General features: G+C 36.3%; 1 protein-coding gene across 1 annotated transcript in view; it reads left to right on the top strand.

The window, feature by feature from the left end:
* Positions 1-15,957, top strand: part of USH2A (usherin) — a 767,091-nt gene that overhangs the window by 646,829 nt on the left and 104,305 nt on the right. Inside the window, exons 60-61 of the mRNA XM_042976063.1 lie at positions 7,599-7,757; positions 9,211-9,373. Coding sequence (XP_042831997.1) covers positions 7,599-7,757; positions 9,211-9,373 — 322 coding nt within the window. The remainder of the gene's footprint in view (positions 1-7,598; positions 7,758-9,210; positions 9,374-15,957) is intronic.

The raw sequence follows: 15,957 nt of genomic DNA, 5'->3' as shown, positions 1-15,957 counted from the left end.
GTTCTTGTCCATTAACATTCATCTCTTGGTCCAATAAAGAAAAGAATTAGCAACAATTCTTCTATGAGAAATCATTTCAATTAACATTTCTTAGAAATAAAAAGATACTGGTTAGGAATAAAAATGCTTTTTATTAGCAAAGTTTTGATAAAGGGTATTTAGGCACAATATAGTCTATCCACAGACATTAGGCATCTTGGTGGTCAGTTAGCTCATCAACAGCAGTGTATTAGATCAGTTACTAGCCATTTAAAGCCAAAATAGGCATTAAGCTTTCTAAAAAATTTACATCACATTAATTGGGATTCAACAATAACAATTATTTCAATTTTCTTATAAGTACAAAACCCAGGCTGAACTTCAGAAGAAAGTGTAAAACTCGTTTCAATGATTTACATTTTATGTAGAAGAGTGTTAAATCCATCTTTTTTCAGCTAAATTGAGGTATAATTGACAAATGAGATTATAATATATTTAAAGAGTACAATGTGGTGTTTTGACATATATACGTTGTGAAAGGATTCCCACCATTGAGTTAATTAATGCAAGCATCATCTCACATATTTATTTTTTTTTCTTTTTGGTGAGAATACGAGTTCTACTCTCTTAGCAAATTTCAATTATACAGTACTGTATTGTCAACTATAGTCACCATGTTATATCTTGGATCTTCTAACCTTATCCATCTTTTAAGTGTAAGTTTGTACCCTTTTACCAACTTCACCCTATTTCCCCCATCCTCCAGTCCCTGGAAACTGCCATTCTACTTCGTTTCTAGGAGTTTGATTTTTTTTAAGATTCCACACATAACTGATACCATAAAGTTATTGTATTTGTCTGGCTATTTCACTTAGCATAATGCCTTCCAGTTTCATCCATGTTGTCACAAATGGTAGTATTTTCTTCCTTTTTTAAGGCTGAAAGTATTCCAGTGTGTGTGTGTGTGTGTGTGTGTGTGTGTGTGTGTGTTTGTGTGTGTGTGTGTGTATTACATTTTCTTCATCCATCCATGGATAGGCACTTCAGTTGTCTCTGTAACTTGACTATTGTGAATAATGTTGCAATGGACATGGGAGTATAGATAGCCCTTGAGATAATTATCTCATTTCCTTTGGCTATATCCTCAGAAGTAGAATTCCTGGATCATATAGTAGTTCTATTTTTAATTTTTTGAGGAACCTCCTTTCTGTTTTCCATAGTAAACTGGAAATATGAGTTTGCATTCCTACCAACAATGTACAAACATTCCTTTTACTTTACATCTTCACCAGTATTTGTTATCTTTTCTCTTTTTGATAATAGTCATTCTAACAGGTATGAGATCGCATCTCGTTTTTCATTTGCATTTCCCTAATCATTAAGGATGTTGAGCACATTTTCATGTGCCTGTTGGCCATTTGTCTGTCTTATTTGGGGAAAAAAAATGTCTATTCATAGCCTTTGTCCATTTTTTAATTGGTTCATTTGTTTTTTGTTATTGAGCTGTATGAGTTCCTTATATATTTTGGATATTAGCCCCTTATTAGATGAATGGTTTGCAAATACCTTCTCCCATTCCACAGGTTGACTTTTCCTTTTGTTGATGGCTTCCTTTGCTGTGCAGAAGGCTTGTAATTGATGTGACACACTTGTTGAGTTTTTTATTTTGTTGCCTTTGCTTTTTTTACTTAATGAATTTCTTGCTTTACTGAGTTCTTATATGTAGTAGACATTTTTCTCAGAAATTTACATGTATCTCATTTAATGCTTTTAACAACCTAATATAGTATACCCTATTGTTTTGCCCATTTTACTAATTAGAACAAATCAATATAGATATTACCAAATTTTGTAATCTGGGTTATTTTACACGTAGGTGTTAGAACCAACCCACAATGGATCTGACTCCAAATTCTGTAGTCAAAATTACTGTTATATTTCCTCAGTATTTTTCTACATAAACAGGGCCCAGTGCAGAAAGCAAATGATTTTTTTCTAACTTCTACTATGATCCAGTTCAAAAGCTAAAAAATAACTTTGCTATAAATATAGCAAATATGAATGAGGACAATGTAATTCAAGAGCAGCCCGTCCAATAATCCAGTAGGAGTGTTTTATTTGTAGCTTAAAACTCCATGAGACATAACTCACTAGCCTTTGGGTGTATTGATTCCTGTCTTCATTTTAGTGAACATAAGAATATTTGCTGAGCCCCACTCAGGAGCAAGGCATAATGCTAGACACCCTGAGAGCTACAAAGAAGAATGAGTCATTGTCCTTCCTGTCATGAACCCTATTATCTATTAGGGTAGAAAGGCCATAAAATGATAAATATTATACAAAGTTATGTAAAATTTCCATATAGTTGGAATCGATGTATGTTTAAGAGAGTCTTGTTTCCCTTCCAAACTTCCAAAAGGGCATAACCAAAATATGCCTACCAAAATATACAAGCAAGAATTTAGGCTGATTTGTTCAGAGCATTACATTAAGTGCAACGAATGTTTTGAAGCAAACGCAGCTACCAAACCGAATTAATAGTTTTCCTCTTAGAATTGTTGCTGCTCCAGCTCCTAAAAAAAGATTTTTAAGAAGGATTATTTGATTGACTTGCCCCATTGTAAAGTATGCACCTGCTGTGAAATGAAGCCATGGAGAAAAAAAAAAGTTGAATAATTTAACTTTTTTATTTGTAAAGATAATCAGGGTTTTTCTGATTACATCTTAACTTCATAAATGTTAAATAACCTATCAGCATCTAGTTGTTGTAAATTATGAAAAGGAGCCTTGCAAGGAATATTAACCAACGAAATCCTTGTTCTTTAGTGAACAAGAAAATGTGTTATGGCAGCTTGTCATTGTGCGACTGGTAACTTTGACACCAAATAACAAAACTGCCATTTGCACTTAGGGTAAATTGGTTCACTTGAGCTTCCACTGCTCCTCTTGCTCTGACATAAATTTATGAACTCGGGAACTAACCAAGTCGTGTGGCTTCCCAGCTGACTTTAACAAATATGCCCATTTCATTTCATTTAGTCATCAGAATACCAGGGGGCTAGGTCGTTTCAGACTCATTGCAGATGGTATAGGGCTTGCAGGGACACAGGAAGCTTTCATGTCACAGTCCTGTAAATGATGACAGTGGAGGGGCCCTCTTTCCTAAATACATGTCACTGTTTGACATGCTCACAGCTTCAAGGAGCATTTTCTGTTTCAACACTTCATAGGTATATGTAAAGGACATTTATTTCCAATTAACCAAGACGTGAAAAATACATTTTCCAGGTTCATGCCTTGACTGGCCATGTTTAAACCTAGACCAAGGTTATGTCTATATTTGAAATGTAGCAGAAGCGCAATTGTGTTCCTTGACCCCCTAGGAGTTCTGTCCTTCTAGGCAGAGAAGTTACTGGAAGCAGACCAGTAGCTATAGACTGAAGACATATGTCAGATGAATTGGAGAAAAGACTGTTCTAATTTACTGCTAGAACTGAAAAATAAAACATCTTCATAGGAATACAGTTTGATTGTATCCAAGTATTCATAAAAAACAAAATTAGATAAAGTATTGTTATAAAGATATTTACTCGAAAGAATATAACATTTACTCGTAATTGGAATAGAAACTTAATATAAAAGGTGAGTTCAGAGTGTTTGAGGACACATAAAACTTTGAGAGTCATAGTTGTGGGTTTCGTTTTGCATTTTGTTCCATTTCGTTTTGTTTTGCTGAAATGTCTGCCATTTATTCAGCACTTTCTATGTTGTAGGAAAGCACTAAAATGTTTTACATGCATTTTCTAATTTAATCCTTATAGGTCTTTATGAGATGGCTGTTAGTATCATCATTTTAGAGATGAAGAGGCCAGTGTTCATAGAGGTTAGGTAACTTATCAGAAACAAATAAGGGCAGAGGAAGGATTTGATCTGTTTCGCTCCATTCTGTGGTTTGTCTAGTTCAACAAGAACGATGGAGTATTTTTCAAATGTGTGTTTGTCAAACTTTTCTGTAAAATCTACCCTAGAAACAGAGAAGAAAGAATGAAAATGCAATCCCAGGAGGTCTAGAAACAGCCTAAAGCAATTACCCTAAGCTTGTGATTTCTTCAAGGTCTTGCTTTTTATCTTAAAGATTCATACAAATTTGCCATTGTATTCCAATGCGTTTGTCTTCATCCAAACCTTAGTGTGTTTTATAATTTATCATTAAGGGAAAAATTTGTTTTTTACTAATCTCTTTGGCTAAAGAGTAATATGCTGTTATATTTCAAGATACTAGGTTGCTCTGGAGAAAGCTGACCCCAATAATAGGTTCAATGTCCAGGCAATTCTTTCTGTCTTCATTTTATTATAAATATGTGGGTACAAACAGCAACCTTCCCCCCCCCACTGCTTTACAGACTACGTCAGGGTAACAATAAGGAGAAATTCCCAGCATGTGAGGTAGAATACTGTGCCATTCCGAATGAATGGAAATTTCCATAAACGTATCTTATTGCTGAGATGTCCACCTGCAAACTGAGAAAGTCCCTGATCCGTTCTTCAATCTTTTTTACTACTTTGAACAACAATCTCCAAAGAACATTTTTAGTGGGGGGAAAAAGCCTGATTATACTGTTCTTTATTCTACCTCTAATACAGCACATAGGTTTTCCTTCTCCATTAATGAACCGAGAGTCTCAAATGGTCCCTATAATCAACTCTCTTCATCAACTCTCCAACTTCATTTTAATTATAGCAGTCTTGTTGGAAGCAGTAAAACCATTCCCAGTTTTGTCTTACAGTTCAGAATTAGGCCTTAAGAACCTTTTCTAAATAAACCCATTATGTGTATTCATGAAGCCATTAAAGAGAAAAATAAATTTATTTGAATTTTCTAGGCATTAGTCTTTGTCTTGATGTGTTTTTTCTCCATGGAAACAAAATAACATAGAAATGCCTATTACTTGAGATTCAGCAGAAACGTGGGCCCAGCCAAATTTTCATCCTGTATCTATAGAAGATTACCCATGATGAATTCATTTTAAAACAACAGTGAACAACTAAAATTAAGTTGTGTTTTGATTGCATCATGAGTAGGACTTGTTCAACACACTGGTTTTGTCAGCATAAACTCTGTTGTCATATGGTTAGTTCTGAGGTAACTTTAGAGTTAAAGTGACTGACTAGTAAAAGTTCTAATCGGTCAATAACCCTATAATTTCCTAGTCTGGGCCTTTTTAGGAAGAAAAATCCATACCAAATTTTTGCGAACAAGGAAAAGTGGGATTCTGCTGGTTTCCATCGCTCAGGCAGTGGGGCCACGCATTTCCCAAATTTTACAGGTCAAACTGATATTCCAGGAAGAGCTACCATTTTTGTCCTTGTCTTGAAAATAAGTCAACACAAGTCCACAAACATCCAGGGTGTGTGTGGTTCAGTTTTGGAAACCTGCTGTTCAGAACTTTAAATATTCACCTGTAATTTTGTTCCATTAGTGGGATTTTAATTTTTCCATTACTTTTTTTTTCCCAGACCTTGAATCAGTGTCCAATACCTGTTCTTTCTGGGTACCCATGTTTTCTCAAAATTATCCTCTCCTTTTCCCCCCAGTTGTCCTAATCCAAATCTCCATTACCAAGAGAGAGCGTAATATAGAGAGATAAGCTTTGGTATCAGATGGGCCTGAGTTCAAGTGTGACTATCCCAATTAATCAATGTGCAATCTGGAACAAGTTGTTTGACTCCCTCAAGCCCTGGTTTTCTCATCTTAAAAAAAAAAAAAAAGTAATGCAATTTACTTTACAATATTGTCCTGAGGTTTCATTCATTCAGTCAGTCAGTTAACCAACATTTGTTGAGCTGCAACTTTGTGCTAAAATCTAGGCGTTGGAACCACACCGGGGAGAACAGAGTCCCTGACTTTATGAAGTTGACATTCTGGTAGTATTAGATAATGTATGCTGTCCTGCATAAAACTGGATTGCAATGAGATGGCTATTCTTGTTTGGGTTATGGCTGCAACTGAGTAAAAAAAGCAGGGTCTACTCTAAAAATCTTACCCTAAGGGTTTACTCTAAGGCCTGTTTGTGCCTTAGGAAAACAGAAAGGAAACCCAAGAAGAATAGGTTTGGGAGTGGAAAATATAGTGATTCTGCTTTAGGCCTGTTGAGATTGAGGACTCTGTAAAGTAGGCTGTTGAAAATAGAAATCTGGGGGCTCCTGGATGGCTTGGTCGGTTAAGCATCCGACTTCAGCTCAGGTCATGATCTCACGGTCCGTGAGTTCGAGCCCCGCGTCGGGCTCTGTGCTGACAGCTCAGAGCCTGGAGCCTGTTTCAGATTCGGTGTCTCCCTCTCTCTGCCCCTCCCCTGTTCATGCTCTGTCTCTCTCTGTCTCAAAAATAAATAAACGTGAAAAAAAAAATTAAAAAAAAAAAAAGAAAATAGAAATCTGGAATGCAAGAGAGATATAAAGCTGGAGATAGAATTTAAGAATCAATGATAGAATAGCAGTAATTTAAGCTATTAGGACAAAGATAATTTAACGAGGACGCTCCAATTTAGAACAAAAATTCCCAGTCTGGGTTCAGCGAAATCTAGTATCTTTCCAGGAAACAACTCATCACTCCTGACTGTGATGCATATATCCTTCAGAGACTCCTTATTTTCATCCATCCTGCACCAAATCCTGAGAGCATCTCTGGCTTTTACTGGCTCTTCCACTCCTTATACATTGGGGCTATATCTACAAAAAACCTTCATTTTATTTTTTTAGACCTCATTTCTCAAGGGTTATTGAGTCCTGTTCTGTTGATTTCATTGTTTCTACAGCCAAGAGAAACATATTTAAGCACTACAAAGGCAAGTAATTAAACCCACAAATGTTATAAGCTATCAGATCAATGAGCAAGCTTAGCGCGAAATTCCCTTATATTCTTCATTCGAGGCTCATAGACTCTCCTTGAAAAAAAAAAGTCCATGTTGTTCATGACCAAATAAAACTTACAGGCATTTAATTATATGACTAGATTGTGAAGAGGCTAAGCTGACAAGACCTTCTTTCTTTAGGAAGCATTGTGAAAAATGACAGTTTTTGAACCCAAATTTCATATGTATTTAGGTCCATAAGTCTCCCTGACAAAGTGGACTGTCCTGACTCAATAATTAATGCACTGGGAATTCTCTAGGTAGACTATGATTTGGATACTTTATGGGCTATTATGTCAAGGATCTGTGTCAGACTGGATGCATACACAATGCCTACAGAAAAATTATTGTCACAAGCAAAACTGGTGGGGTTTTTTATGTACTTTAAGAGTAAGTAAGCCTAGCAAAAATATATGACACCATTTCTAATTCCCTTGTATTTTTTAAGAAGTGGAACGTGCTTTTGTTTTTATTTGCCTGTGGAGTATCCCTTTGAATAGAACTATTATATATACTTCATTTGTTTTTGAAAATGGGTGATACACATTGTTTTACTTCTGGAATATACATTCATGCAACTGTTCATTGCTACATTCAGTAATACTTAATTTAAACTATTTTAAAGATAACATTGCTTTCAAAAGACAAATATTTGTTGGCCATTTTGTATAGCATACCTTTGTGTTTTCTCTTTCTCTCTCTTTAAAGGGATCCTTATCCCCCAAATGCCTGTGGAGTACAATGTCTTACTCAATGCTGGAAGTGTGGCACCTCTGACCACCTCTGTTGGTTATCATCAATCCATCCTTCTGGAAAATTTGGCTCCATTCACACAATATGAGATAAGGATACAAGCGTGTCAAAATGGTGAAAGTCTTTCAGACACTTGTCCTGGGCTTTTATAAAAAAAGCATTTTGTGGAAAAAAAAATTCATTAAAAAGGAATAGATTCTTAATTCAAATACAAAGACTAACATTTCATTTCTTATTTGTACTGGACTGTTTACCCAGAAAAATCAGAGCCTGCCATTGACTGAAGCATTATGCATTTCTGCACATTAAATCATGAATATTTAAATGTATTAAAATGGTGGTTTTGCAAAGTCTTGTTTTATAAGGCCCTTTAAAAGAAAAACACCTAGATCACATAAGGAATCATTGGTAATATAAAACGAAATAAGTATTGTGAAATTTTCAAGAAAACGTACTCAGTTTGGTTTATTTAAGTTTTATTTGGGGGTGAGGGGAGGCATTATTTATAAGCTGAGTTACGCTCAAATGAATCTTACGTATTTTATGGTGCTTCCCTGAACCTTATCTCATATACGCAGCTTGTCACCCTGAGTTCTATGGCATAGGCTAGTGGTCTATGAAATCATCATCTATCTGAGTGGTCTTGAGGAAAAGCCTCCCTCAGTCCCTTCATCCATCCAAATGTTACATCATGTATTGATAAGAGAAGAAAAGATGTAACTCGTATTGGTGTATAAAACATGTTGCTTCACCTTAAAGAGATGTCCCGATCTTATACTCAGCATGTGGTGGCAACCCCATCTTACATGTGCTTAGGAACTTCTATTTCCAAATGAGTATCAGTTCCCATGGAGTTGGTTAGAATGAGGGGTCTGCGATTTTGCTCTGCCTCATCTCCAAACTTGAGTCCATTTGCCCACTTCTCTCTACAAACCAGACCAAAGCATTTTGTTTTAAAGGATGCTGCTTTCTCTGATCCAGTCTTCAGCTAATCAACATAGGACTATTTTAAACCAATGTTTTCTTTATTTGAATGCAAAATCAACTTCTGCATCTCTATGTCTCTAAAACTATGCTGTGGAGATACAATATTCTTCAAATTGATTGTTTGATTCCTGTGTGTTGGGAGATGGTAATTATTTCGAAGTGTTGGCAAAAATAAGATATTCTTAAGAATAGACAAGATGTGCAGGTCACGCACATACTTATGGTGTTCAACTGTATTATTACTTTCTGGCTAGAATGACTGTAATAAACTAGAGAAACCACAGTTCAGACAAGCATAAGTGTTCTTGCCTATGCCTCTATAAACTTGTGGTTACTTAATGGATTTTCCAGAAATGATTCCTTATTTAAATATACATAAAATATATATAATATAGTATATATACATATAACTATATTCAAATTATATAGAGATTTATAGTACTAGTCTAAAATATGTGTACAAGCGTATATATAAAAGTCCAGCTAACATGAGTTCTGTGATCTCCTTACCCTTCTATATGCATATGCAACTCTTTTCGCCGCTTGACAAATCACTAAAGGACTCGATTTTTTTTTAAAGGAAGTTGTGGAGTTAGCAGTGGGACGTTTGTCAAGACATCTGAAGCAGCCCCAATGGACCTAAATTCCCCAGTTCTTAAGGCATTGGGGTCAGCTTGCATAGAAGTTAAATGGATGCCACCTAAAAAGCCAAATGGAGTCATCATCAACTACTTTCTTCACAGGTAACATTGACTGTTACTATTATTTTAAATTATTGAAAAATGTGTTCTATTCCAGGGCTGTAAAAGCAAATACATTTTCTGTTTCTATAAGGGAATGGGTGGGAATTCATGTTTTGGAGCACGTGCTAGGATCTAGAATTGATACCGGAAGCTTGTACACATTATCCAAGGGGAAAAGCCACAGCTACCACGCGATATTTTTGTTTTGAGCCCTGCTTGAAGGATGAGACCTCTTAGTCCACATCAGCTTTACCTCTGATGAACTTATAGAGCGGTCCTCTAGAGGCCCACTGACCAAGAGAACATAGTCATCCCAGAGGAGGAACTATGTCTGCAATAAGAATTCTAATATTTTCCATCATCTTTTATGTGGAGCTTGGGAAAAAAATTAAGTTTATTTATTTATTTTGAGAGAGAGAGAGAAAGTGAGAGAGAGCGAGAGTGCAGGAGTTAGGGACAGGAAGAGAAAGAAGGCAAGAGAGAATCCCTAGTAGGCTCCATGCTGTCAACACAGAGCCCAATGTGGGCCTCAAACCCACCAACCGTGGGATCATGACCAAGAATCAGATGCTTAACTGACTGAGCCACCCAGGCACCCCTGGAAAAACTTTTTATCCTCAAAACAGGGTCCTTTTTGCGTGCAGAAAGAACAGCTCAGCTCTGCAGATACCCTTCTGTTGGAATGAGTTTCCGTTCAACTGGCTAGATGATACTGGGATGTAGTAGATGGTAATGTAGCTTCTTTTCACCACGATGTGCAGGATTTGTTAAACGTAGCCACCTAAAATGAAGAAAAGAAGGAAAGAGGGAGGGGAGGGTAAGAGAAGAGACAGAGTAAGGAAGGAGAGACAAGGAGACCATAGGCATTCTGGGTTGAAGTGTATGTGCTCCCTGGTCCAGTCTTCATCCAATCAACACAGACATAGTTTTAAATTACAGTTTTCTTTAAATAAGTAACGAATAAGGAGAAGAAGGAGAGGGAGAGAGGGAGAAGGGAGAATGGGAAGGAAAGAAGGAGAGAATGGGAGTGGGGGAGAGAATGAAAGAGCAACCCCGAAGGAGGAAGAAAGAGAGGAGAAAAGGCAAAAGTAAAACAGAAACAGAGTCAAGGAGACAAAGAACCTGTCAACTGAGGGTTTGCTGTCTGACTTCGTCCCTTCAGGCAGCTGTAACAAAAATGGTATCAACTGGGGGGTGGGGGGGCGGCTTATAAACAACAAACATGTATTTCTCACGGTTCTGGACGCTGAGAAAATACAAAATCAAGGTGCTGACAGATGTCATGCTTGGTGAGGGCCCACTTGCTGGTTCATACACAGCTGTCATTTCACTGTGTTCTCACCATGGTGGAAGCAACTAGGGAGCTCTGTGAGTCTCTTTCATGAGGGCGCCCACCCTACCATGAGTTTCCACTCTCACATCCCAATCACTTCCCAAATGCCTCATCTTACACCACCACCTCGGGAGTTTGGAATTTGACATATGAATTAGGGGTGGAGGAGACGTCCACAACTTAACCGTCTAAGACAAAAAGGACACCATGTAAGGCAGGGACCAGCAGACATAAAGGATGTGCAGACTGAAAACCCCTTCCAAAAGCAATGTATTCACATCAGGCAAACAGAGAAAAACACCTTCTTTCCCAGACCCTCAGCCCTCCTCTACCGTCGTTTGTTAGCATCTCATGTCTTCCTCGTTTGGTCCTGTGCTCTGAATACATCGTGAAACTTCGCTTAGGATCCTCTTGCAATGTTAGGTGTTGAAACCCCTTGATACAGGTCAATCTTCAGTCATGAGTGAGGGTTTGTAGGAAAATTATGAAGAGAAAGTATTATTGCCTTTCTGGTTATGTAAATGACACTGCCCAAGACAAACAAGCCAAATTTCTTCTCAGCAAACATTAATTTGAAGAATAATATTTCTGATTCAAATACACATGAACACGTAAAAATGGCTAATGCGAATTTACATTTTACGCTAAGCACATTAGTGCAGGCTCTAAAATACCCATCCTCTTGGAATAGTTTTCTTTCATCTACTTAATGCTAATTGTATGAGAAAAGCACATCAAATTCCTATTCTGAATAAAGGGAAATAAAGTATCTGTTATAGACCAGGACGTGGCTTCACTCTGTTGGTTTTGTAAATAAAGCTCGTGATTACAGCGACTATTCCATGGCAGCCTTAGAGAGGGAAAACAGGAAATATAATGCAGAAAGCCCGCTTCAATGAAAAATACTGTAAATTGAATTTGACAGCATTTGATGGCATTTGATTATTCTAGTCACAGCCAAACAATGATATAAAGAGTAATATGAAACAGAATGTGTTACTGCCTAGCGGACTCAAAAGCAATAAACCTTCCTCCAATGTGACACAATCACTTCACAATCATAATTGTAGCCTGTTTGATACCTCTGAGTACAGCAGAAGGGCACTGACTGACATAGATACATTTTGTTTTTTATTTAAAGTGAAATGAAAATGGCGCACTGGGGCTCCAGATACAATCGTTATATTCACCTACATAGGCATGAATCACTTGGCGGTTATTTCAGCTGAAGTTTAAATGTGCTTAGACAACAACAATATCAAATTTTTCTTAGATAGCTGCAAAAAAAAAAAAATCAGAAATTTGTAAGGACAGGAATAGAATGTAGACACATAGCTCTTTTTCATTCTGGGACTACATAGAGCCCCTTATATAGTTATAGCCACAAGCCTGCAGTATTTCTGGGGAGGTTATGGCATGTAATTTCTGCTTCATCATTTGCCTCCTCTTTCTTCTATCGCCACCGAAGGAAATACATTTAACTCAAACCAAAGACAGGGTTTGGCCTATGCAGATATTTTCATTAAATTGCAGGAAGCCAACTTGCCAATCCCATTTTGAAAATACTTGTCACTCTGCTCTCTCCAACTCCCTAAAGCACGTCCCCTCAGTAATTTCCTTCTATTGTTTAGAGACTGCCTCTAGATATCATCCTATTAAAAAGTGTCTGCGCTCATAAAGGGATGTTGATGACTGGACAAAACAAAACAAAATAACCTAGGAAGGATATGATTATTAATGCAATTGCTTCTGTTCAGTTTACCTGTTACTTTTTTAATTTTATTTAGGCTACTTTGTTGACAAATGTGAGCTACAAAAGGGATTCCCACAGTAGGGACAACATTAATGTTAGTGTTTTTGCAAACTGTTTACTGATAGAGTATAGACAAGGCCATCTTGGGCAGTTGCTTTCTCCTCATAGTACATTTGGATTGTATAATAAAGATTTTTCAGTATTCCCCCTTTATCTTATAACTTTGTAAATGGCAAGATCCAGCTACAAAATCCGACTTCCATCTACAAAATCCACCAAATACTTTTTTCCTTAGGACTCTACAAAACACTTAATAAAATGACCTCCCACCAGGCGCTTCCATTTTAATAGAGACAAAATTGCATCAGGTTTATTCTCATAAACCATCTCTTTAAAGAAGTACAAAGATTGATCGATGTGCAATAAGAAAAATATATATACAGTATCTTGGACTGTAAAAGTCAAAATGAATAACGAGCACCCCTTCTGAGTATTTAAATGGTAAGGTTTTGAAGGATAAAACCTAAGGTAGTTTGGATGGATGGATAATATTGAAGAATATTCCAAGCAGGGAACCACAAATAATAATTTTCTAGAATGTATAATTAAACTGATTGAGTAAACTAAGAAAAGAGTGTATTGACTTAAAAGTGAAGGAACTTTAATGCAGTCAATTCATTTTGTGTGGAAAGATAGATATGGAGATGGAAATAGATGATAGATAAATAGAGAGATAGATGATAGATACATACATACATACATACATACATACATACATAATGTTCATATCTACTGTGAGATCTGAGCCCTGTTATGAAGACCTTTTACTATTATAGGAGATATAAATTTAACTAAGCAAACAAACAGAAAAAGAGAAATATAATGTGAAAAATATAAATATTTACCAGGAAGTTTATAAGAGAGAAAGATTCTTTTTGTTTGGAATATTTAGGGAAGACTTCATTCATTCATGGATGAAGTTGATGTCATTGGGACTTGGCCTTACAAAATAAAAATTTATGGGGTGCCTTGGTGGTTCAGTCAATTAAGCATCCAACTCTTGGTTTCAACTCGGGTCATGATCTCTCAATTCATAAGTTCAAGCCCTGCATCAGGCTCTGTGCTGACAGAGCGGAACCTGCTTGAGAACCTGTCTCCCTCTCTTTCCGCCTCTCCCCAGCTCATACTCCCTTTGTCTCAGAAATAAATAAATAAACACTTTAAAAAATAAAAATTTAGTGGTGATTATTAGAAATAGTTTGGTTGGAAGAAGTTTTAACCAGACAGAATATTACAAAGATTATTTATCCTTTCTTTATGACTTACCCAAGGCATATAAAATTTCTATCAATAAAAGTAAATACTATTAATTTTACTATACAAAATATTTCTGCTTTCTTTTTTATAGTTTCCCTTACATAAAAGGAATCATATTGTTCATGCTGTTCTGCAATTTTCTTTAGGGCATTTGTCTGCTCACACACACACACACACACACACACACCTCATTTCTCTTAATGACTCAACTATATTTTAACCAGTCTTCTACTGATGGAAAAATAGGTGATTTCCAAGTTTTCATTACAGCAGCAATTTTCAAAAAACACCTGTACAATAAGCATGTGAAGGATTATTCTTAGTACTAGAAGTGCAGGGTCAAATTTTGTACATTTAAAATTTTTAGAGTTTGCTAAATTGTCTCTAAAAATGGTATATAAGGTTTTTAACTCTGAAAACTGCTGTCAATAGTGGGTCTGATCAATTTTTCAAATCTTTGCCAGTTCAGTATTTTAAATGGCATGTTATTACTGTTTTAATTAAAATTTTTGTCATTATAAGTGAAGTTATTCATTTATTTTAAATATTTACCTGCTATTTGTATGTATGTGTATTATATATTATGCACCCTTAGATTATTGTCTTTTTTTTGTTTCTCATTAATTTGTCTATGCTCTTTATATAGTAAGGAAATTCTCCCTTTAATGATCATATTAAAATAACACATCAATTATTTCTTCCAGCAACTTTATGGGTTCTACTCATTATATCTAAGTGTAGACTTGATTTTGTTTTAAAGAATGAGACAAGAAATTTATGCATTTATTTAAAAAAAAAAACTAGTTTGTCAACATTGTTTTATACCTCACTGACTTGAAATGCCACCCGTACAAAATTCCCTGCTATCATCTGGTCCATTTCAGGACTTTGTATTCTGTTTCATTTATAGTAGAAAGGATTTTAACAAGCAGAGCCTGATGGCAAAGACGTGTCTTGTGAATAATATTAATAGAATGAACAAAATTCCCAGTGCTGAAAGCATAGTGTTCAAGTAATGATCAGGCTTGGCTGGAGCCTTTGTTATTTGTAGGGTAAATTTTGACAGTTTGATGGTAGATTTTAGAAGACTTGGAATACCAGGCTAAGGAATTTAGATTTTTTATTTGGAGGTAATGTAAGCCATTGTAAGTTTGTGGTAAAAGAAACAATCTGATAAAGTGGACAGAGCGTGGCATTGGTCGACAGAAAGAAGATATGGCTTCCAGGCTCTGGGTCCACCACTTACTGGTTATGTGACCTTAGGTATGTCACTATAATCCCCAAGTTTCATTTTTATGTAAAGTTAGGTTAATAAACATAGAGAATAACACCCTAGAATTTTGTAAGAATTAAATGAAATAATGTATGTGAACATACTATGTTAAACATCAACCATGATAAAAGTGGGAAGTCATCCTAGACGTACGATAAAGATGTTTCATGCTGAGGGCGCCTGGGTGGCTCAGTGGGTTAAGCATCCAACTCCAGCTCGGGTCATGATCTCATGGTCTTTGGGTTGGAGCCCCACATCAGGCTCTGTGCTGACAGCTCAGACCCTGGAGGCTGCTTCGGATTCTGTGTCTCCCTCTTTCTGCTTCTCCCTTGCTCCCACTCTCCCACTCCCACTCCCCAAAAATAAATAAACATTAAAAAATTTTTAAATAAAAAGAAGATGTACCATGCTTTAGGAAGATGAATCTGGCAGTTACAGATATTTAAGGACAAGGAAGAAGATTCCTGATAATAAATGAAGCAGATTGCACAACAGTGTGTCTAGTATGAGTCTGTTTTTCCTTAAATACATAGAATATATATTTTTTTACATATATGTGTATGAAAAATGTCTGGAATGCTTAATACAAACAAAAAAAGTTAACTATGCTTATCTCCCAGCGATAGGTTAAGCACAATCCTTTCAAATACAGATCTTCCTGGACTTACGAAGGGATTACATCCCAATAAACCCATTGTGAGTTGAAAATACTATCAGTCGAAAATGCATTTAATACACCGAACGTACCAAGCATCATGGTTTAGCCTCGCCTATTTTAGACGTGCTCAGAACACTTACATTAGCCTATAGTTGGGCAAAATCAGCTAACACAAAGCCTGCGGTATATAATAAAGTGTTGAACATCTCATGTAATTTATCGAACACTGTACTGAAAATGTAAAACAGAA

This window comes from Panthera tigris, chromosome F3, assembly GCF_018350195.1.
Source record: "Panthera tigris isolate Pti1 chromosome F3, P.tigris_Pti1_mat1.1, whole genome shotgun sequence".
Classification (NCBI taxonomy): Eukaryota; Metazoa; Chordata; class Mammalia; order Carnivora; family Felidae; genus Panthera; species Panthera tigris.
The sequence above is the reverse complement of the archived record's forward strand: the minus strand, read 5'-3'. Positions and strand labels throughout refer to the sequence as shown.